At 46.6% G+C, this 24,816-nt stretch overlaps 1 protein-coding gene across 1 annotated transcript in view; it reads right to left on the bottom strand.

Moving 5' to 3' along the window:
• The window catches only part of clasp2 (cytoplasmic linker associated protein 2), a 77,054-nt gene that overhangs the window by 12,059 nt on the left and 40,179 nt on the right, over window positions 1-24,816 (bottom strand). The window contains exons 9-29 of the mRNA XM_061255105.1: window positions 22,821-22,897; window positions 21,236-21,328; window positions 20,587-20,732; window positions 20,126-20,261; window positions 19,744-19,814; window positions 19,169-19,228; window positions 18,607-18,684; window positions 18,294-18,461; window positions 17,264-17,301; window positions 16,937-17,104; window positions 13,837-13,944; window positions 13,655-13,681; window positions 10,882-11,049; window positions 9,828-9,872; window positions 7,917-8,024; window positions 6,246-6,308; window positions 4,605-4,693; window positions 4,089-4,112; window positions 3,232-3,476; window positions 2,834-2,897; window positions 2,223-2,297 (exon numbers count right to left, since the gene is read on the bottom strand). Of these exons, the coding sequence (XP_061111089.1) occupies window positions 2,223-2,297; window positions 2,834-2,897; window positions 3,232-3,476; window positions 4,089-4,112; window positions 4,605-4,693; window positions 6,246-6,308; window positions 7,917-8,024; window positions 9,828-9,872; window positions 10,882-11,049; window positions 13,655-13,681; window positions 13,837-13,944; window positions 16,937-17,104; window positions 17,264-17,301; window positions 18,294-18,461; window positions 18,607-18,684; window positions 19,169-19,228; window positions 19,744-19,814; window positions 20,126-20,261; window positions 20,587-20,732; window positions 21,236-21,328; window positions 22,821-22,897 (2,051 nt within the window). The remainder of the gene's footprint in view (window positions 1-2,222; window positions 2,298-2,833; window positions 2,898-3,231; window positions 3,477-4,088; window positions 4,113-4,604; window positions 4,694-6,245; window positions 6,309-7,916; window positions 8,025-9,827; window positions 9,873-10,881; window positions 11,050-13,654; window positions 13,682-13,836; window positions 13,945-16,936; window positions 17,105-17,263; window positions 17,302-18,293; window positions 18,462-18,606; window positions 18,685-19,168; window positions 19,229-19,743; window positions 19,815-20,125; window positions 20,262-20,586; window positions 20,733-21,235; window positions 21,329-22,820; window positions 22,898-24,816) is intronic.

Genomic DNA, 24,816 nt, shown 5'->3' on the forward strand with positions numbered 1-24,816 from the left:
TTAGTAGCCACAAAAAGACTCATTAGTAGCCAACAAAAGGTTAATTTTGAGGTCATGCAAATGGACAGATTTCCAACATAAATTGAACAAACTTACTCTCTACAGAGAGTTCCACAACAGGGAGGAGGAATGCAAAAGGAAGAGAGATAAATACAGAAATTAGTTTCAGAATCCAGGTGACTTCAAATTCACAATACAACTTTATTCCTGCTTGTGAGGCATTACGACAAAAACTGCAGACAGAAACCTGTTCAAGTTATTGGACAAAATGCACATTCGACAGCAGCAATAAGGATCATCGAAAATGCACTTAAACTACAATGGCAGGCTTAAGTTTCAATTTGTTGCTTGGATATCAATTTTAACCAAAATTAACCAAAATGACAAATTGTATAATTAGAGAAATGCTGAATGTGTCACAGTACAATCTTGCGAGAGTACACCACTTCACACAAGCTTCAGGGAGTTCCAGTGAAAGGTCTAAACAATTGTACTTTTTAAACATCGCATCATGAACTGGAATGAATTTTCATTCAACACTTAATTAGGCATTTTGAATGAAAGAGGTTTTAAAATGGTATGTAAATAAACACACGTCAGAATTGCTTTCCAAAGCAGATTCCATGGTAATAACATGGATTATGGTTGATATGGCTGTCATGTACATGAACAACAGAAAAGAGAAATCTTTTGGTCAGACAGAAACTATGGTCATGTAGCTTGCTACAGGTCCAAGAGGTGGGCACACAGACACAAGAAAGAAGGGAGAAGGGCACAAAGACATTCAGGAGGGAAGTGACAAGGGCTTGGAGACAGAGGGAAGGGGAGAGAGAGAGATACTGAGACAGAGGGAAGGAGAGAGATACTGAGACAGAGGGAAGGGGAGAGAGAGAGATACTGAGACAGAGGGAAGGAGAGTGAGAGAGATACTGAGACAGAGGGAAGGAGAGAGAGATACTGAGACAGAGGGAAGGGGAGAGAGAGATACTGAGACAGAGGGAAGGAGAGTGAGAGAGATACTGAGACAGAGGGAAGGGGAGAGAGATACTGAGACAGAGGGAAGGGGAGAGAGATACTGAGACAGAGGGAAGGGGAGAGAGAGATACTGAGACAGAGGGAAGGAGAGTGAGAGAGATACTGAGACAGAGGGAAGGAGAGTGAGAGAGATACTGAGACAGAGGGAAGGAGAGTGAGAGAGATACTGAGACAGAGGGAAGGAGAGTGAGAGAGATACTGAGACAGAGGGAAGGGAAGAGAGATACTGAGACAGAAGGAAGGGAGAGAGAGATACTGAGACAGAGGGAAGGGAGAGTGCTATACTGAGACAGAGGGAAGGAGAGTGAGAGAGATACTGAGACAGAGGGAAGGAGAGTGAGGGAGATACTGAGACAGAGGGAAAAAGAGAGATACTGAGACAGAGGGAAGGAGAGAGAGAGATACTGAGACAGAGGGAAGGAGAGTGAGAGAGATACTGAGACAGAGGGAAGGAGAGAGAGAGATACTGAGACAGAGGGAAGGAGAGAGAGAGATACTGAGACAGAGGGAAGGAGAGAGAGATACTGAGACAGAGGGAAGGAGAGAGAGATACTGAGACAGAGGGAAGGGGAGAGAGATACTGAGACAGAGGGAAGAGGAGAGAGAGATACTGAGACAGAGGGAAGGAGAGAGAGATACTGAGACAGAGGGAAGGAGAGAGAGATACTGAGACAGAGGGAAGGAGAGAGAGATACTGAGACAGAGGGAAGGAGAGAGAGAGATACTGAGACATAGGGAAGGAGAGAGAGAGATACTGAGACAGAGGGAAGGAGAGAGAGAGAAGAAAAGTGACAGTACAGGGACAGAGGGAAGGAGAGAGAGAGATACTGAGACAGAGTGAAGGAGAGTGAGAGAGATACTGAGACAGAGGGAAGGAGAGAGAGAGAAGAAAAGTGACAGGAGTACAGGGACAGAGGGAAGGAGAGAGAGATACTGAGACAGAGGGAAGGGGAGAGAGAGATACTGAGGCAGAGGGAAGGAGAGTGCTATACTGAGACAGAGGGAAGGAGAGATACTGAGACAGAGGGAAGGAGAGAAAGAGAGATACTGAGACAGAGGGATGGAGAGTGCTATCCTGAGACAGAGGGAAGGAGAGGGAGATACTGAGACCGAGGGAAGGAGAGTGAGAGAGATACTGAGACAGAGGACAGAGGACAGAGGGAAGGGGAGAACATGTGGAATGGTACCTTAAACGAGGCTGAGCTTATACCGGATTCTGCCGTGCCGTAGCACCTGCTTGTGAGATCACCTCGCACGTCTCGCTGAAAGTCAAATTTGTCACCGTTCATCGGAGGCCCGACATGTTCACACATCCAGGCGAAGTAAGCGGAGAAAAAATAACCAGAATAATAATAATAACGGCAGTAAGTTGATCAGACATTTTGAAGGTTATCATGGTTACTGTTTTGTGCGTTCATTCGGGAATTCAATCACGTGGGTGGTTAGTAGATTCTGCTACAGGGTCTGTATCAGTGTTATTGACTATTCAGGGTCACACGGTCACGGTGGGGGGCCATTGGGGAGGGGAGAGGAGGGGGGTCGATTTATCGGATTCCTTGCCGAATAAGCGCGCCATTCCTGTGCAATCACGGTGAGCATGCGATCAGAATGCTCGGGGCGGCAATGCGTGCGAGATGCACCCCCCCAAAAGTAACCGCCAAGCGCATAGCAGCGTTGCTCCGCCGATGCTGAACTCTGGACTCCTTTACTTTCGGCAGAATCCGGTATGGGATGGAGGGAAGGATGACTGGGTCGGAAGGGGGGGGGGGGGGGGGAGCTGTCCATATGGGGGGCTTACCTTGCTGTGGGGGTCAGCGAACATCCTGGTGAAGATCTCACATAGTCTCTTTAGCTCCACGCGGCTAGTATGGAGGGGGAAGGAAAACAGATATTAGTTCCATACCGAAAGAAAATACCAAGGGCCTGTATCACGAGGAAAACCTGGAACTCTCCCAAATCTGAACTGAAGTACAAAGAGCTGTTCCGGGTTTTTACTCAGTGCAGTAAACAAAGCACAGCTACTAGCTTATCATAAGAGGCATTCCTTTGAACGTATGCAACGTACTGGCTACTAGAGGCAGCATGTGCACCCTGGCTGGTTATGGGAGAGCGTGCACAGGCTCTGATTGGCTACTGGAGGCAGCGCGGGCAGCCTGACTGGTTACGGGTGAGCGTGTACAAGCTGCGATTGGCTACCTGAGGGTCCTCTGGCCCTTCAGCAGGCTCTGCAGGCCCATGAGGCCCTCCTTCCTCTCGGACCAGTTGGCGCTGGCGCAGCGGTTGAGCACCTCGGCCACGTCCTCGGTCTGGCGCATGTAGGTGGGGATGCTGCCGTTGCGGGAGCTGTACGAGCGCTCGGAGCAGGCGCTGGAGGCGTCGCTGTTGGCCTCGTCGTCCGAGTACATCCCGTACGCGTCGTACCTCCGCCGGGCCGGCTTCTTCTGCACGCCGGGGGGAGGAGGGACACAGAGTCAGGAGTTCTCACCGGCCGAGATATCATCAGAAAATAGCTTCTAGTTAAGGAGAAGGAGTGCCATAACTGCACCTCTTGACCACATTCTGCATCTGAGGTTTAGAGCAGAACTCATGGAGTGGTCAGGAGCTGGCAGGACTACAGATTTAAGTTTCCAGGAATTTCAAACCAAATTTAAATTAGGATTATTCCCGACATATTGATCCAATGTCATCACAAGTCCCCCCACAATATCCCAATAAAACACAAAAATATGTATAGCTTCTAGTTTCTGCGCTCTTCGTATTAAACGCACACACACCATTTCTATCTACAACTCCCCCCTTAGCTGTGTCTTCTGTCAACAGAACTTCATGGGGAGCAATTAGTCTGCCTTAAGTTTTGGCTGGTCTATTGATCAATTTATTTCATTAGACAATTAATCTTTTCATCAAATAACCAGCTTTCCTAAACATACATGTAGCTGTCGCTATAATGAGGGGCTGCCCCAGTCAGTAGGGAAAGCAACGCCGTCCACACACTGAAGAACAAGAACAGAACAACAAGGGAAAAAGCAAGGGGAAAAGAAAGCAGAATCTACCTTATTCCTCATGTCTCCCAACAGCTGACAGCATTAAGAGACAAAAGCAGGCATTAGTGAACACGGGTATCAGGCAGAGACAGAGGGAATGAGAACAAACATGTATGAAGTATGCTTTACAGAAGCAGGAGAGATGAGTGACAAAGGATCGCCAGTGTGTTTAAGTGACGACGGTCAACATCAGACACCTGTGGATACTTCAAGGCCTGCACCAGTGAGGTTCTTTCTGCAAATACTGTCATTTAACTTGCATTTTAACATTCTTTACATCAGTTTCAAATGTCTAAATATGAATTTCATTGCAGTTCAAGTTTCCATATTTTAAAATCCACTAGTAACACTGAGTAGTTTATCGTTATTATTATTATTATTGAAAACGGCATGCCTAAGGGTCTTCATTGTCACTTGTTTATGCCTGTTGTAAAGCATTTATCACAGGATAGGTGTTGTTGTTGTGTGTTATTAGTGTGAGGGAGGCTATGTTGGGAGTATATGTTAAGGAGGTTTGTTGAGTACCAGAGCGTCAGCCAGAGCTTCCTCTACATCAGAGCCAGTGTTCAGGACTCGCATGGCGCTGACTGACTGACCCATTCCCAAACCAGAGCCTGAGAACACAGAGCAGATATGTCAGAAACACAGAGCGCTGTGCTTCTCTCACACACGCACACACACAACGGTACATCTCACACACACACACACACACACACACACACACACACACAGCACAGCACATCTCACACACACACACACACAACGGTACATCTCTCTCTCACACACACACACACACACACACACACACACACACACACACAGCACAGCACAGCACATCTCACACACACACACACACAACGGTACATCTCTCTCTCACACACACACACACACACACACACCACGGTACATCTCACACACACACACACACACACACACACACACACACACACACACACACACACACACACCACGGTACATCTCACACACACACACACACACACACATCAGAATTGGACAGACATACACTCTCACACACACAGTATACACTGCGAGACATACTCAATGAGACAATGCACATTTAGTGTACACCAGCGCTATCGTGTCCGACCGTGCGCTACGCCACCTTATTTCAGTAATTATTTCACCTGCTTGGTTAAGATAATAAGCTACTTAGTGAAATCAAGGTGGTGTAGCGCACAGTTAAAGCAAATGCCTGCGTACACTGCAGCCGGCAGGACAAGGAGTTGAGTAGCCCTGGTGTGCACAAACAAAACATGCATTACACTGACAAGTTCACTGAAAGAAAAAACTGCATACATCAGAGAAAATGAAGTATACACACACGCACACACGCCAATATGTGCTATCAGTTCAACATGTCAGGGCTAGCCTAACAAATGATAGAAATATTTGTTGAGTTGTTAGCCACTCTGGCAGTCTCTGCACCTGATCTGACAGGACTGACAGGATATTGCTGACAGGAGTGCCATAACTGCACCTCTTGACCACAGTCTGCATCTGAGGTTTAGAGCAGAACTCATGGAGGTCAGGAGCTGGCAGGACTACAGATTTAAACCAAATTTAAATTAGGATTATTCCCGACATATTGATCCAATGTCATCACAAGTCCCACCACAACATCCCAATAAAACACAAAAATATGTATGGAACGCTTACTAAAACAACATCAGAATATTACAGAAAAACACAAACAGGTGCATGACATGTAGGAGTGACGGAATATAATAATAATAGTGTAAATAAAATGAAACCCATAGTGCTCACCACGATGTGTGAAAATACACATTTTAAAAACCCTGTAAATACCCGTGTCTGTGCTGGTGAAATACACACAGAATGGGCAGGTGAATATTCACGTTGCAGAAAGCTACAGAGGTCAACTTTGGGTTTTTACTGATCCAAAAGTTGCATCGACACACCTGTGGCTTTCTACAGCAGAGAACATGCCAGAGTATGGTGATAAAGAAAATGCCACAAAAAAAAACCAAACAAACACCCAAATGATCTCTATGTTAACTGATTGGGGAATAAAGCCTCCAAAAAAACTCCAAAACATAGGGTCAAAGGAACCAGAGGTGCAAGGAAAAAGAGTTAATCGCTAATCTGGTGGGTGATGGCGCGGAGTTGAAAAACTTCAGCCTTCACCTGCAGCCCCAAACACATCCTGGGTGTGGAGGGCCCCGGTGGACCTGGAGTAATGTCGGGATGCTGGAACGCAGAACCACAGAGCCCCGAGCCGTTAGCACCGGCCCCGGAGAGGAAGAGGGACCGAGGGGGAGGGAGGGAGCGGGGTGAGGGCCGGGGGGCGGGGGGGTAGGGTGGCACTACAGCCTGGGGGACAGGACCAGAAACATGCCACAGCTATGGATATGCAGACCGCCCGGGCACCACTGAGACCAGTTTTTCCTTCCAGGTTATCAGATAATTACATAAGCCAGATGAACGGGTCTTGTACAGAGTTAAATTCAATATGCTACCCTGAAGACAGCCAATGATACTCTGCCCTGCCCTGAAGATAAATTTACCTCCAGCAAATTTCAAATGCACTGCTGACACATGCAAAGGACAAAGGAAGTGCTAGAGGATTCATTAACTCGTTCTCTTCTTATTAAACAATAAGTCAGAACCTGAAACAGTGTCAACAGACTGCTCATCTACAGCGTGCGGACACTAGGCTGGTCAAAAATCACACATGGCAAAAATAACAAATCTCAAGTTATTGTCCCATATACAATAACTAGTCACAAAAAAACAGGACCTTAGGTCGATTACAATATATGAAACTGTTGTGTTAAACATTCTACGACAAAGCAAAGCGACAATCATCAGCCAAGCTAACATAAAACCCAACAAAGCTCATGCAGCCTCATCGCGATCCCTAACAATGGGCAGCTCTTCACGTTCTGGCAACAGTTTACACATGCAACATGCCCCTCATCAAGCCGTTCCAACGTGGCACTGAAGGCACGCTGCCATTTTGGAACGGTGTGTGGAAAGCGTGGTGGGACTCCATACTGACCCAGGTCACCTGATTGCCATACTCCAAAATAACAGCAGTGTAGCACAGGTGAGCACCAGCTCCCTAGTGTTCATGATGGACAGAGCATGTGGCTAAATATAAAACTACTACTTCCTTGAGGTTGGGTAAAGTAGTAGCAGCTTTTAAGACAGGGAGGGTGGAAGCCGGGTGGTAAGGTTTTATCTCCAAATTTTCATTGCTGCAAGCACCATGTGCTTCATGCCATTTGATCGTCTCCACCAATACAGAGGTCTTCTCTGGATTTGGGGTCATCACAAATTTTTCACACATTCATCACAGAAAGAACAGAAACACACAAGTGTTTTAAGTTCCGTGATACAGATGAGCATATTAATTAAACATCCCCCACAGACCACCACACAGACTACCGAAGGCTTCCCTCCAACCCAGTGGGCCGCACACCGAGAAGATCCACACCACGGTTATCAAACACAGACCAGGCCGCAACGCTCCCAAACATAGCCGCACCTAAACGGCCGAAGCCAAACCGCTAGTTTCTACATCAAATTTCTGAAGCACTACCGAGAATGCAGAAATCCGTGGAAAAACCCACTGGATAATGAGGCAAGAATATACGGGAGGAGGCTGAGAGGAGGAAGGAGGAGAGAGAAAAGGGGAGCAGGTAGGTCACAGCCCCCACCCCCAGTGAAATATGACAAGGACAAACGCAGACTGTACCAGTGATCTGATGCCACAGGGGTGGGGACTGGAGTAGCACGGGGTGGGGCCATGCATAGCAGGCAGAGGATTGGGTGAGGTGGGTTTGAAGGACTTACCCAGGGGCTGAAAAGAGCGGACAGGGCTGGTGTCCCTGCTGCTCTCACGGCTAGCGTCCCGGCTGCAGCCCTGACTCATGCTAGGCCGAGGGATTCGGCTACCACGCGCTAGCGAGAATCAGGGACAGGGACAGCCGGCCAAGAGCAACAGAACGGTGGCAGGACGGAAAGAGAGAATAAGAGAACAGGAATAAGTGAATAGGAAAAAAGGAAAGACATGAATTTCACCCCCAAGAGCAGTGCTTCATAATATGAGCATACACATTGGTTAAGTCTTTTCACACATTGTTGAAGAATGTGTTATGGTTCCAAATACAGAGCCAGGGGGAACCCCTTGGGGTGAATTATAGGGGCACTAATTTTACAGGGAAAAGCAGATCTGTTGGGGTGAGGAAAAACTGTTTTGACAGTTTTGTGCTGAAGCACAGGAAGACCTCTGGTAAAGGGAAGTTCCATCTCTTCATCGATAAGACCATACGAATCGTCAATACTCATTTTACAGAGTTTTATGAGAAGGGACAGTAAAGCATAGACCAGCAATGAACACCAGTAGTAGGACTGTGGGAAAGAGAAGGTGAGATGTTGAGAGGGAAGGGTCAGTAAGTAGGGAGGAGAACATATGTTATAAGCCAAAAGCAGCCTGGTCATTTACTGAAGTAGTGTCTTCACAGTACTTGAACCCTCTTGCCAAAACCCCATATTACGAAGACCTTGACAACATCAAGAGTCACTCCAAAATCTCGAGGACAGTGCAACTGCACACAAAGTAAATTACTGTCCAATTGTTCCAGGCTTCAATTCACAATGAGAAACTATGACATCACTCATTAACGTTTTGGCTGCTGCCATTTAAAGCATTCTTATTCACACACCTAAAAATGCTTCAGAGCATATTTTTATAATTGGTTCTGAGAATAAACATACTTGTTACAGTAAACCCCCAAGTATCCCCCCCAAGTTACAGTTACTGGCAAGTTCCTATCCAGAGCTTCTTACAATGTACATTTCAGAGAGACCAAAACTCCAAGAAGAGCATACTTCATTGACAAACTACTGTCAACTACCCAAAACTAAACATTAAATGAATTTAGAGAAACAAACAAAACTACCCGCTTCATAAGAAATCATACAGAACGGTAGCTAATCTGGTGTTACACAGTATAACACTATATCTCAGTTAAAAGAAAAGGTGATCATGTGGTCTCAAATGCTCAGTGATTGGACTGCATTTCATTAATTGTTTCTGGGGCCCAGATGCTCCATCGCTAATTTTTGGAAAAACTGCAAAGATAACTGCAAAGAAACCGCAAAAAATAAAAAAATAAATTGTAAAAATAAAATAATAAAACGTATGTGTGCATTTGCATTGGCTTACTGACAAAACCTGCCAAACTTTGCTGTTGGGCAGACAACCCTGTGATGTGCTGCAGTCTCTTCAACTTCAGGACATGCCACAGATTAGACTGGGCCGAATTTACAGGCTGTGACCACAGAGCAGGCCTGGATGACCTCACAGGATGTGACCACAGAGCAGGCCTGGATGACCTCACAGCCCATGACCACAGAGCAGGCCTGGATGACCACACAGGATGTGACCACAGAGCAGGCCTGGATGACCTCACAGCCCATGACCACAGAGCAGGCCTGGATGACCACACAGGATGTGACCACAGAGCAGGCCTGGATGACCTCACAGGCTGTGACCACAGAGCAGGCCTGGATGACCTCAGGCAGAACCACCAGGATAAGCAGAAACACACATTCTCTACAGCTTCAGTCAGCCCACGATGCAGGGGAGCGGCAGTGAGACCAAACATTCTCTTTGTGATCCATGACTGTGCTGTTTCTTTCAGTTCAGACAAAGACTGGTCACAGTTCCGGAAAAGTCTAAGAGTACCAAAGCTGGCTTACCTCGACTACTCCTCTCACTGTACATCTGACTGTGGTTTGAAGGAGCTTAATTTTAAAAGAATAAAGCACAAGGATGGATTAGAAATCTGCTCCTTCAAAGTACATTTTTCTAGACTAGAAAAAAAAATGTTCAAAAATTGGCAAAATAAAAAGATGAAATGTTCTAATCTAGATCCAGGAAACCAAGTAGGCTATTATTTAAGGAATAATAAATGCAGCAACATATGTTTGAAATGAGCACCTGAGGGCAAGTCTTTGGTTGGCTAACTGTCAGGATAGTACTTTCATTCCTGGCCAACCAAAAACTTGTACCCAACTGATATACATGTTATTTTAATAACCAAAACAGCACAGCTATACTTAGGCATGATGTAATGGATGAAACCTGGGAGGGAAGCCAGGGCAGCCAGTAAAGGGGAGGAGGCAAAACGGCAAAAGTCAAGCAGGTTAGGAAGAGGCCTATAAAGCCATTTCAGGCCCTGCCTTTCATGATGACCGCTAAGCCACGCTAAGGGCCGGGTCAATACCAAGACTCTTACCTGGGCCTTAGCATGGTGGTCATCCAGAAAGGGTAGATTAAAGATACTAACCTCTCATCTAATAACCAAAGAGGCATTATAACATGGGCCATGCAACAGACTTTAGAAACGTACTCGGGTCATCGAGCGCTCATCTTTTGTGAGGAACTGACCACTTCTGGCCTGCTATTCACTGGGGTTTACAAGCGAACATCCTGAACATTCGTGAAGGAATGACCAGCCAAGCAATACAACAGCTCTGCAAAGAAGCCAGAATGAATAAATATAATGCATTAAGAAAAAAAGAAAAAAAACATTTACTGCTTTAAAATAAGGAAGCTAAATTAAAGGGATCCCGTTGGCCGACCCATGCGGAGGGCGGAGCGTGGGGCTGGCCAGGGACACAGGCTGCAGCGAAGCGATGGCAAAAGGCTGGGGCAGGGGTACGAGCCAGGGGCGGCCGTGGCGTCAGGAGGGGGGAGCTGGAGCAGCTGAGGCAGGGCGAGGCGACGGGGGGGGGAGGTTTCGGTCCTTACCTACGGAGAGCCGGGTGGGGCTGGAGTCTCGGCTGCAGCCCTGACTGCGTGGGATTCGGCTGCGCCTCTGGGAGCCGGGCGTGGCCAGCACCCGCTGGGCCCCGGAGTTCACAGTACTGAGAGCCGTGCTGGCCAGGACCCGGCCGGGGGACCCGGACCTGCTGCCCGCTGCAGAGGACCAACAGGACAGGGGTGAGCGGGGAGAGGAGCGGGGCTAATGCGACGTGGGCAGGGCTGCACAGGGGAGAGGAGGGCCCTCTACACGCCACGGCGGGAGCGGGTTAGTCCTCTGGGTAAGGAAGCGCACTCCACCCGCTGAAGCCACAAAGCGAGGCACTCAACGCGCATATCCAATACATACACTTCGATACACATCCAGCTGCACAAATGCATTGCAGTTTGTAATACACACCGGATAAGGGCAAATGCCAAGCAAGTACAGTATATGATACAGTAATTAATAAATTGAACTGAAATATTGTGATTGATATTGCAATCGATATAATTCATTCATCATTTGCCAAGGAAATTGTATGCATTTTGTAAGAGACCTGTAGCATTATTTGGGATTAGCTGTTTAATTGCCCATACAATGTTGTTTTTTCAACAGCACAATTCCAAGACCTCAAGATGTTTGTTCTCCCCAAGATGTTTTCCACAAATAGACACTATAAAAACATGTTATGAATTGGTTCTAATACTACAATGCTACATAATGGTTTAAAATGGAATGTGCACTCATGTCTATCATCAAATTAGTATGTCCCACTAAACATTTTTGAGGAGGAAAATAATCATTGAAAAAAATCACTGCGTAGCTCACAATTTCTGAGAAGAATACATATACTAGCCAATGAAGAGACATTAAACGCTGTCACAAGAGAAACAAATGTTCACTTGACTAAATGTTTACTAAATGTTAACACAAAGACAGACACACAAAGGCAACATTGTAACATCAAAACACTGATAAGACAGCCCCTCAGTAACCCACCGACTGACATCACAATGCTGCAAAAACTCATCCAATCAGGAGAGTTTTGGTGGCCGTGTACCAAGCAGCCAGATGCCAGAGTAGGGAGGTTAAAGGATGTTAAACGTGCATTTAAATCATGAAGGCTTTTAGACTCAGTGACATGGATCTAATACTATGACAGAACAAGACCTAGACCATGGAAGTGTGCCTCAATGCCACTCTCAATTTTCTGCTTCAGAAAGCCAACAGTCCTTCAAAACTAATGATACTGCCTCACAGTAATGAAGTAACAGGCTTTAATCCGTCCATTGCTCTACTGCACAGCCCACTTGCATTTCAGGATACCCTTTTCCACTACTTACACAGAATTCAGACGATTTCAGAAACTATGTTCTAAAAAGCTAGAATAATGGGGAGGTAAGGAACACTGGAAGATCAGCATGAACGAGTTGCCATTTTAGCCCTTTAAAAAACAGCACATTTTGTAGTCTGTTTTATTAACAGCTCAACTTAAGCTTTTCTAAAGGCTGAAAACACAAGACAAAACAGTGATGGAATACCGAAGACATCCGGACATTAATCCCGCCCACCCCCACCCCCACCCCCACCCCCCCCTCCTACTTTCCGCAAATAAAGAAAATAAAATCAACCAGCACGCAGCTGCTTTCATCAGATAATGAGGCAGAATACTGCAACAAAATAACAGCAGTTATATCAACAGCAATGGAAAGAACAGAGCTTCCAGCAAGTTGCAGTCAGAGAGAGGCATGAGGCACAAGCGGAGGGCAGAGCCAATGGTATCGATGGCAATGACAATGTCAACGGTAACAATGGTGATAGTGAAGATGAGGATGTGTGTAGAGGGGGATGGAGGACACTGAATGCAGGGGCACAGGGACTATGCTATGGAAACTCAGGGAGGATTAGGAGACTCTTACCACCAACAGGGGTAGCAGACAGAGATCCTGTGGCAGCGAGGAAGGCAGAGTTAAGATCAGGGTCATTCGGGTGGGGTGCGATGGCAGAGCCGGGGAGAGCATGTTAATCCAAATGAATGACAACATGCGCTCTGACTACACGTCCCAAACAGGACTCTTTACATAAAAACTGAGCATGGGCCAGATTAATGGCGCAAATTAATCAAAGCACCAAAAGTGCTGATTTCTTTTAGTTGCTGGGAAAACAGAAAGGAAGGGGAAGGGGGTCAAGAAGAGAGACAGACAGAGCAGTGGATTCTGGGACTGCGCTGGCATGTAGATTAAGCAAAGCTGCAAAGGAAACATGGATCACAGCAGGATGACCAAAAGACAAATATGTTGCAGTGCCTTTTCGCTCCAAGCGACAACACACGCGCAGACACACTGAATTAAACGGGCAGAATTAACCGATTACTCGATGCTATCATCATGTGGCAGAAGACTTGCGGATTTGGAAAAGGATTTGTCTCACACGTGGACAAGGTGACCTCCAGCACTGCATGGGTGGTGCTCGATGCGGCCTGTGTGCCAAGTCTAACGCCATGTGAGAGATCACTGTTGCTACGGGAATGGCTGTTTGGCACGCAGCCATTAGCACAGAACATCACCCCAGGATGTGAAACTGCACATTCAGAAGCACAGGTAGATGTGGACTCCTACAAATGTGTACACCACAAGTGAACTGAAAACACATGCAAAGAACCAGAGACAAACTGCCCATTAAATGAATGCCACAGCAAGTACCTCCCAAACTGCACACAAAAAGTGAGAATAAAACACAGACGCATGCACGCACACGTCTGCATGTGAGGTAAAATACCTGCCGGGCAATCTGAATCTTCAGAACCTAAAGGCACAAAAAAAATTGAAAAAGGAGAATAGAAAATAATAGATGCAATAGTACCATTAGGCTTTGGTGTGCACATTTACAACACCAAACACTGCAGAAATTTACAGGAGATAGTACAAAGTAGATTCACAGGAGAGGAGTGCAGTACTTACGCTGGGACTGGGAGACCATTTTAGTTCGACTGCGACTCCTGGAGTCCACCTGACTGCTGGCTGGTGTTCCTGAAGCTGTGGAGAGAGTCTGCTTGGTGCGCAGCCGACCTGTATAGACGAAGAATGTAGCTCGTCAATTTCGAAAAGCAGCAGCAGAGGGCGATATATACGCGGAGTTGGAACTAACCATTATGAAGAAAATTAGCGTGGTTAAAAGGAAAATAGTTTTTTGAGACATTTCATTTTTGAGATAGAATAGTGTTAGATCAATAGAGATCGTACAGAGTTATTGGCCATGACTTATTTTTATGTGCTGGTGCATTAGGTTACTCATCAAGTAAAAACCACGATAGAGAGACAGAATACACGATACAGAAATACTGTCTGAAATTTGCTAGAAAGAGGATAAAACGTTCTAGATTAATTGTTAGGTGAGCCTACTGCGTTTAACGGCGCACGGCTCAAAAACGTCTTCCATTCGAAAGTAACGTAAGCGCTAAACGAACCTCATCTCAAAGGTAACAATTACCAGATGATAAAATTAAATAACAGCATTTTCAGTAATTTGTAGTTTGCCAAGAAAGACAACGATTAAGAAATTGAATCGCTATGGACTAGCCAATCACAGCCTGAGAACTGGGATTGAACGTCTATCAAATATCGACTATATTAGTGAAGTCACTGAAACGGGGAAGCTCTGACAATTAGTTTCAATAGGCTTTTGACATTGAACTGTAATATAACAACTGAATGGCTTTTGACGACGTTACGAAGTCTACTAGCTACATTTGAAAACGAAATTCTTATGGCAAAGGGTTGCTTCATCTATTTGGCTATAAACATCATCACATGGTAGACAACCTCATGCCGTATTAAACCGAACATTAAACAGTTCGTCTGTGGGGGGCGACCTGTGTGTAAACTACAACTCGATTACACTATTACATTATTAGCATACATGGGAACGGATACATGAAATGGTGACAGCGATTGGAGCGGAATGGTGGAATGAAATAACGTTACAAGGGCGAGCTGGTGAACAGTGACTAATGTTTGCTGAAGTTTGCAGTGAACTGATAAGTAACGCCAACAGCAATCACATTCCGTTTAAATCAATATAGCCTACTCTTGAACAATGTTTCGAAACTTTGCTAAATTACAAAAACATATCGGACACTGCCGAATTCTGCGTTGATGTAACTGTAGCCCACTGACCAGTTGCGAGGGGAGGACGAACGACAAATGAACAAGAGGTCAATATTACGAGACAGTAATGATTCAATGATTAAGAAAGGATAGAGTTGAAAGGTCAAATGAATGTAACTTAAGAAAATGTAGTTACGCAGCGAGAGTAATATGGGCAATGACATTTAAATGTGGCACGTGCATGTTTCGTAATAGCCTCCACAGCCAGTCTTGGCGCCAAATAAATGAATGGCTCCTGTCCTACACCGGTACTTTCCCGTACCAAGACCTAGACCATGGAAGTGTGCCTCAATGCCAATGCTCAATTTCCCGCTTCAGAAAGCCAACAGTCCCTTCAAAACGAATGATACGGCCTCACAGTAATGAAGTAACAGGCTTTAATCCGCCCATTGCTCTGCTGCACAGCCTATTTGCATTTCAGGATACTCTTTTCCACTACTTACACAGAATTCAGACGATTTTCATGTTCTAAAAAGCCAGAATAATGGGGAGGTAAGGAAGACCGGAAGATCAGCATGAACGACCCAGTCTGGCGCCAAATAAATTTAGTGGCTCCTAGTGTAAACGGTACACTCAAATTTCTACACCGGTACTTTCTTGCCACGGTGGATTATTTCATTGATTGTAGGCCTACCTCATAATGAATTGGTTCAATGTCCCTGCTGATTCATATCATTTTTAAAGAGATGTAATTTTGACAAAATAATGTCCATTAGTTTATCGTTCACATATTAATATCTGATAAGACCTTGTTATGTCTACACTACAGAGGGTGGCAAATGAAGATAGGGATAAACCACAAACTTGCCCTTTAACCAAAGCAATTATACTTGTTACAAACTAGGAGTCTTACATTCTTGTATCAGAGTGAATGTGTCCATTAATCCAGGACCACTTTATGAGGAAAGACATTTTCTTTGACCAGCTCTTAAAATGTAGATTAACATACAGTAAGCTTAAAGCTAATGTATCGTGTGCGAACTGAAATACAAACATGGTAGTGCACCTAGTTATTGGTTGATTAGGCTTGATGCAGTTTAGTATGACAGGCGTACAGTTATCCTAACGTGACACTATCAAGAAGGGGTAACGTAATCAACTGGTGATGTCAAGCGAGATGAGGTCAAATGTATGGGGTCTCAATTATGACAGAAAACAGCGAAGAAAAGGAGGGGTGAGGGGGAGAAGCAGACAGGGTAAGATGATCTTACCATCCACTTTATCAGACGCATCGTCTTTTGTGGCGAAGGAGGAAGAGAAGGGTAGAGCTTGTGTGTTAAAGCAGGAAGAGAAAGCCAAGCAGTGGGTCTTGCACACGCACACACACAAACGCACACACATACACACAGAGTTGCAAAGAGCAGGCAGGCCATGTGCAGTGGGGTAAGCAGGGTGGAGGAGTCATCAGAGCTGAAGGAAGCAGACTGCTGAGCAGAAAAGCAGGTGGTGAGTGGGGGATTGGCGAAAGACACTTCTATGAAACGCATTTACTGCAGGGATAAAATGAGCAGTTATCTGAGCCCTAACCAAAGGACTGTCCTTGATGATTTTTTAAAAAGAACAGTAAATGTCACTCAACCACTCACAGCAACTGACCCGTGCCCTGAACCTGGCTCAAAGTGAGGAAAAGATGGGTTTCTTATGGAAAAAAACTGACACGTACAATAAAGCAAAGGCACTGCTCAGTTTTGCTTTTCAGCTGAACTTTATGGGAATTCCGAGAAGCAGCTGCACCCTAATTGCTTAACAAGAACAACAAAACTGCTTTTTCAGGCTCGCTATTTAGAGGGGGCCGTATCAGGGGGCTGTTTAAAGTCTGGCTGTCTCTAGCTGTCCTGGAAGGGTGGTCCTTCGTACATCTGCCCTGCTCCTCCTGACCTCCAGAGGGCCTTACCCAGGGAGGCGTAGGAGCCCGGGGGCAGGCCCGAGGCAGTGAGGCGGCTAGTGCCCCCTGCCTGCCCGCCGTGTCGGGCCTTGGCCCCGGCGGCGGCGTTGACGTCCACATCGCTGCGGGAGCGCTGCAGGGAGCCGGGAGACCCGCTCGTCTTGGCGCCCACGGGAACTATCAGGAGAGAAGGCCGGAGTCATGGTTCAGTGGTACTGTCCGTTCAAACGGCTGCACTTTCTCAAAAGACAATCATTAGCCTTGTGCTCTGTACACGAGGAGCGCAGGAGGTATTAGCATTTGGGTCAATATTAGCCTGTGCACCGAAAATATTACCTCTCCCTGGAGTCGCAGACCACTTGGACAGAGGGCGACTGCGGAACAAAGAAAACAGGACAAGTCAGGACAGAATTCTCTCTCTCTCTCTCTCTCTCTCTCTCTCTCTCTCTCTCTCTGGCACACCAGAAAAACCAGCAACAAAAGATCTTAGTCAAAGGGCAGAAAGGCACACTTGATAAACCCAAAGGGACTCTGCAATTCCAATTCGCAGTCTGGTTTGCTTCTTACAAAATGGAAGATGTGACCAGAAAAGCAGAGGGACCTCAGCAGTGCGGAGCTCCTATTAAAAACACTGGGTCTGTAAAATGAAGGGCATTTAATGGCCTCTGGAGAGCTTACGCTTGGCCAGATTCTACAGCCATGCACCAGAGCAGCAGAGGCTTTAGGAAATGAAAAGGGAGAGCGAAATAAATTTGTCATGGCCGCACAAGGCGATCTGCGGGGGCCTTGCTGCTGAGTCACAGTGGGGCAGTAAACGGAGGCTGCTCCCCGTCTGAACCTCTCATTACTGGCCAAAACTTTACAGCCTTCAGAAAGAAAGAGAGAAGGGATAGATGTTTTTTTTTTCTTTTTCTTTTGGGGAGTACTGCCTTCATGTCTGTGCACGATTATGGAATCAAAAGCCCCTCGTTGTTCGTAAATATTGTTCCCACTTCACAACAAAATCACAAATAATGAATTTGCACATTAGGTAGTGATACTGTGCAGCATAAGCCAAAGTTGCACAGATATCCGTTAGGGGAAGACACTTCATGTGCAGTTTACCAAGACCATGGGCAGCACCCCATTGACCAGTAGTGGTCAATAGAGGGCTGAGACAGAGATTGCCAGTCTGAACCGATGTTACCACACCGTCAGCGGCAGCACGGTCGAAATTCCCAGACCGTGGGACTCATCTATGCACTAGAACACCTTTACCAGGATCAGCCACCCAGCAACCCCACCCTCATCATTACCAATTAACATAACCATCACAAGTCTCATAAGCATCATCTCCAGCATGGGTTCAGTGGGCACTGGGTCTTACTTGAGGCTCTCCTGGGAGGAGGATGAGGAGCGGTCGGACTGGGGGAGCGAGGCCACACTGCCGGAGCCACGCAGACAGGACTGCAGGTTGCGCTGGTACGAGGACTCCAGCGAGCTGTACAGGTTGTCCGCCTCGGCGGGGAAGCGGTTCCGCAGGCCCCAGTACGCCCTGGGGGGGGAGAGTGGGAGAGGGAGTGAGTGTGTGAGGCACAGAGAAAGGGGGAGAGAGAGAGAGGGAGGAACAGTGTCAGGGGAACGTTCGAGTGCGGGCGGGAGGGGGCAGAGGGGTGACTCAGTCGAGGGGCAGGGCTTACTTTCGGGCCTCCACTCTGGCCTCAGCGTCTGCGTCCTTGATTCCCTTCTTTATGCTCTCCACCAGGACCGCTGTGTGTCTGAGGAGAAGAGAGAGGAACACCACGTGCCTTAAAAACAATCCAAAGGGGAGGGGGGAATCTCGTCCGGTCACCCTACCGCAGACTGTCTCTGCCCTACAGCTCAGCGCAGTGCGGCGTGTGGATCCCTGCAGAGCTGTACTGGTCCTATGAGAGCTCAACTGCCCTTGTAAATAGGCTCTTATGCCCTGCAATGCATTTACGGTTTGGGTTTCGTCCAACTCTCACATTTATTTTTATTCTACTATATCTGGCAAGGAACCAAACATATAAATCAGCACAAAATGTCCCTGTTACAAAACAGCCCTGGACATAAAAAAAAGGTGGGTGTTCAAAAAGAGCAAGATGTGCATGGGAACAAAACACTTGGATGGTAGAGTGCAGAGTTGGGCACTAAAGATGAGAACACAGAACTACAGACTGCTCTAACAGGGGGGTGGTCCCTCTCCTTCCTGCTGTAACAGGGGGGCGCTCCTTGTCTCACCTCTCCAGCGAATGAGTCTGCCACTCCTGCAGCAGCAGGTCCAGGAAGTCGTAACAGCGCCTGTGGATCAAAGGTACACGTTTGTTACCGTCCATTTCCTGAGCAGGTCTGTCCAGGGTTCGAGCATGAGGGCACCCATTCATCATAGTGCTTCTTTGCCTGCGCTGATCGAACGCATCATATTCACATTTAAAATGCAAAAGGGATTGATTATTATTCTTGGAGAAAAGCCTAAAGTTATCAATCAGATGGTCTCAAAAAACGCTGAGCTGAAAGTTTCCCGTTTTAACAGACAAAGAAATTGTGCTTATCCTTGAACCAATCCAATTAGTCAACTATAAAACTCCTCAATTTACCGTTCCTGATGGTTACGACTGAATCTCTTGCCAAGGAGAGCTTGTCAATCCCTGACATAGCGTATGAGGTCAGACAAATCTACTACATGGCTGTTTTTCAGAGCACTGCTCTCTCTTTCTCACTAGAAGACGGGCTGCAGATCTGAGATACACAGTCACGCCTCAGACAGGTCAAAGGTGACAAAACGCAAGTGGAGAAATGAGGCGAGTGGCGCTCACCTTCTCACAGCGACGGATTTGGACGTGCAGTTACTGGTTATCAGAGGGATGAGCCGGGGAACATGGGTGTGCTGGTGGAGGAGACAGAAGAGGACACTAATTCGTCTCACACCGGACATACGCATCAATCATCACATGACCAGATGTCCTTCCACAAAAGAATGAAAGAAAAAAAACATTTGTACTTCAGTCCGCACAGTATTTTGTACATTTTGCCATTTGCCATGCAAGTCTGCGTAATTAACATAATTAGCATCAGTTTGAATAGATCACAACACAGCAGTTGTGTTCAGCGGCATTACATGCAACAGCAGTGCTCCAGCTTGGGATTCAGACCGACCTCCCTCTGGTGCCAGGCTGTGTGCTGAGGAGGCAAACTCACCCGAATGATGAAGCGTATGGCAGACACGCCTGACATGGCCATCACCTTGGCGCAGTTTGGGATGAGGTTGAAGAGGATGGGAACTATGGACTCGGCCCCGTGGTCAAACTTGTTGCCCAGGACCGTGGAGAGATGGCTGTTTATAAAACACACAGTGAAAGTCATTCACTGAACTGAACCAGGGAGAGATTGTAAGATAAGATACTTACATTTATAAGATACAAACACAGTGAAAGTCATACACTAGACCATGGAGGGATGGCTGTTCTCAAACCCACAGTCAAACACAATGAAAGTGTGGACCGTAGCCATGGTCACATGAGGGAGAATACATGGAGTCTCCCCACTGAATCTGGAACTATGAGCGTGTGCTGTGCCTTCTATTACAATAGTTTTGACTGGACACAGGGGTGAACTTCAGTGTCTTCAGTGCAGTGACCTCTGACCCCGGAAGTACTCACGCCACAGTGATGCAGGCCTCTCGCACCACCTGGGAGCGCAGGTCTTTGGCCGACAGCTTGAAGGCACCGTCCAGCAGGCGCAGGTGCTGGTAGAAGCTGTCGTACTCCGTCGCCCCGGCAACCACTAGCGACCGCACCTTCTTCAGCTGCAGGCGAGGAAGACGGAGCGCAAAGAAGGACCAATCAGAGACCATGGGCGTCACAGTACGCTGCCAACAGAGGACTCGGGGGCTAAAAAATGCAGACTCTGCAAAACGCAAACAATGCAAACCGCAGACCCCACAGAATGTATGTCGGGTGGGAAAGGTTGCCATTCCGCTTTCTGATCTGAACTCTGTGGCTGTAGCCTATGAGCTAAAGACAGCCTTTAAGAATTAAATGGATTTTGCTGGTTTTGAGCGCACACATTGTTCTGCAAAGAGAAGATTATAGGCAGAGGTTGTTGCCATGGTTACCCAGCCAGCCCATTTTAAGCCACGCATTGAGCGTTCAACACCCCACCAGTGAGTTCACCACGTCCTGGAGGACAAGGGCTGGACCGGCACTTTGGACAGAACATCAAAATGAGTTCCTGGAGCTTGTGTGGCCGCCCGGCAACCGTATCCAGGAAATAAGTTCCAGAGAGGAAGTGGAGTCGGCAGACGCTCACCGCAACCGTCCTCTGGTCCCAGTCGTGCTTGTCGTCAGACAGGATCTCTCGGATCTTGTTGAGGTTGTCCTCCAGGTCTCGAGAGGAGTAGATCTACAGACAGATCGGCAGAAACACGTCAGGGTCATGTTCCCCTTCCCAATAAGGCAGCACATTCACACTTATTTACACATCATACTGTATACCGCATGGTTTTTCGACCACTTCTTGGCAGCCCGATTCTTTTTAAAAATGGTGCATGTGGGCCAAACATTTTCCACATAGTATAAATGCGTATGAACAACATGCATTTGACATGTATTCAAAGACAGTGATGCAGTTATTGGTACTCTGTCCTTAGGGATGCTGATGCACCTTCTTTCAGTGATCCGAATAATACTGTCTGTCTATGGTGGGCTGCTATTGGCTCTAGAGCTAGAGAAGGCCTAATGTAGCATATGCATCTCACATGATACTATATCAATTATTAAACGATGACGTTTTTATTTTTGGTCTTTTTCTCTGTACTGTTGTTTCATTTATTATTACTATCGTTTTGTTTTTCGAGACATGAGGAAACTGCTTGTGGCTGAACTGAATACTTAAAATAGCACACGCTCGATAATAAACGAATGAGTGGGTATATAACTTGGATTTACAGAAGTGTTCCAGCATTGATTGGCCTTGTTATATAATAATCACACTGATGATGGATTGTGTTTATTTAGCCCTTTTCATCTTTTAATCCCATGATCTAAAAGCGCATCAAAGTGATGAAGCACCTTGTTAATGAGACGTCAGAGGAGAATGGCCAGACTGGTCAAAACTGACAGGAAGGTGACAGACAAATAACCACACACTACAACAGTGGTATGCAGAAGAGCATCTCTGAACACACAACGCATCATAACTCCAAGTGGATAGGCTACAGCAGTAGAAGTCTAAAAAATAAGTATAATAAATATCTAATAAAGTGCTCACTGAGTGTATATACAAGATATGTATTGGCTTGGAATATGAATTCATACAATACACTTACCCTCTGAAAAAAGCAAAACTCTACAGATTCACCAGTAGCTAATTTGGTTCCTTCCTATTTGAGGAAATGGCCTGGGGAGTATTCCCCAGAGCAGGGAAACGTCTCCTTAACTGTGACAGGCAGGACTCAGGAGGAGCCCCTCCTGGGTCGAGGCGCGTGTGAGCAAGCAGGGCCTCCATCAGGCAGGAGCCTTCCCCAAGGTGACACACACGGTGTGATAACAGCAGTGTCTCAGTCGAGACAGCCTGGCCTACATCGCCCTTAATCCTGCCTTTATCTCCTGCCGAGAGCTGATAGGCTGCGCAAGCCGTGCAGACGGGGGTGCAGTGCAGGAGGGCTCCTTCGAGGTTCGACACTTTCACACCTTATCAGCGACATGTTACTTTCCATTCTTTCTTTTCCTGACAGAGGGGCCTTATCTGGATTGATTCACGGGGCAGGGTTTGTTTTACGCTTTATCCCTTTAAATACAGCCCAGCATCTGCTGGAGTGAAATTCCGCAATGTCACCGTGACTTTTGCGAGTTTCCCCGCGTTGGGCGGGAACAGAACTGCGCTCGATGCTCACCTGCACGCTGGGGACGTCCGTGAAGGCCTTGATAAAGTCCTCCTCATCGATGCCCCCCGCTCCATCCTTAGAGGGCCCTGCAGAGAGAGGAACAAGGGAGAGTAGATTCACAAACATCCAACACATTATAAGCCCACAATACTGCATGCAAATGATATGCATGTCTGCCATGCAGTATGCTTGCTGGTGGTGTGGTGGTGGGGGGTCTAAATATTCCACTGTAGGACTAAGTGTTTTAGTCTAGCGATCCTTGTCAGGTTGCCATTGTTGGGATTGAAGTACCGTTTGAGTGAGTTAATATCGGGAAACAGAAGCAAGAGTTTGACAATTTGATAACTGCATTTTCCCGCTAATTTACAGGAATCTTCCCAGCAGTGAATTGGGAAGGCAGAAACAGGCGGCACCATGTGCTTTAGTAGAGCGAAGCATAGCCTTAACATGCTCTTAAAAACAAATCTACACGGCAGCTCCCTAAATAAGAGGGTTAATGAGATCTCCCAGCATTAAAAAGGGCAGAGAGCAGGGACTCTTATTCTGGAATGTTTTCCTCAATGATTCTGTGAGCTGTAATAGGATCATCAGGAAAACACTGAGGAGATACCGAACCACAGCAAAGCCAAATCAAACCAAAGCATTCATCATTTAGGCCTTCTCTAATGTGTTACCATAGTAACCGATGGCACACCACTCCAAAAATAACTCCTTTACATAAAAATTGGATGATTTATTTACAATTACTCTGTTTGCATTTAGTCCATTTTATGAACTTAAATTTTTATTTTTATTATTATTCTTTTTTACATAGAATATTTCCCTATTCAATTGACAACATAATGGAAAAATGAGCAGAATTACATCAGTAAATAAAATTGGAAAAGGGAAGGTTTAATGTTAAAGAGCATGCAAGAGACAGAATGGTCATTGTCCATTTTGACACAGAACTGCCCTCCATTCACCCTCAAAAATCCAATCTGGGCATATTCCAGGGCAATGCAGCACATGAGCATGAGAAAAGTGGAGTGGGCGAGAAGGTCAGATCTAAAATCACCCCGACCGCAACAAAAGTGTCCCACTTATTAAAGGAAAAACTGTCAGTGTTCCGAGTAGCAGACTTGGCTTGTCCTTCAGAAGAAAGTCCCCATGAGCTGCAGACACTCACAGGCCATTCTGTAATGAAACAGTATCGGGCTGAGGAAAAATTAATTGCCTTTCAAAAGAAGAACTTGAGTAAAAGGGGGACTCCTAATGAAAGCTGTGGCAGCTCTGGGCCTGAGGGGCGGGAGAGGTGGAGAACACTTCCTGTAATGAGACAGGAGGGCCCATATGCTGAAAGTAGGGGAGGAGAACACTTCCTGTAATGAGACAGGAGGGCCCATATGCTGAAAGTGCAGGTGGAGAACACACTAAGAAAATATCTCCATTTCCAAGAGGCTCCAAGGGGCAGACAGTTCTCTGTCAGCATAGGCAGTGAACTGCTGTGTCACTGTGAAAGAAATTACCATCTATCAATTTCCTTGTCTATCAAGAGCCTCGGCGAGCTCAGAGACAGAGGTTCTTTGACAGCACAAACACAGGCAGCTGCAAAGCCCAGAAACACAGGAAGGGCCTGGCAGAACGACATCACCATGCAGAGACCTCTCAGGCCACGGCTTCCATAACCAACCAAAGGCAATAACTAACATTCAGGAAGATACACGACTCATACCCTCAACCAAAACCACACGGCTCCGTCTGAGCTTCATATCGATCCCCCGTCCTTTTTTCCCAGAATGCCAAGAATAGCAGAGGGCCGGGCAGTTCAGAGAAAGTCAGCTCTGCCATCGACCGCCCGCTCGGGGTGAAGAATGTTCTGGTCACTGAGGAGACTGCTGGGACTGATTAACGACGGCCCGTTATTCATTAGAGATGGCGATCGTACACACGTGCAGTTGAAGCTGGGCTGGACCATTATTCACTACCAGGTCCATCACAAGGACCAGAGGGGGAAATTGCTAAT

The sequence above is a fragment of the Conger conger genome, chromosome 9 (assembly GCF_963514075.1).
Source record: "Conger conger chromosome 9, fConCon1.1, whole genome shotgun sequence".
NCBI classification, from domain to species: Eukaryota; Metazoa; Chordata; class Actinopteri; order Anguilliformes; family Congridae; genus Conger; species Conger conger.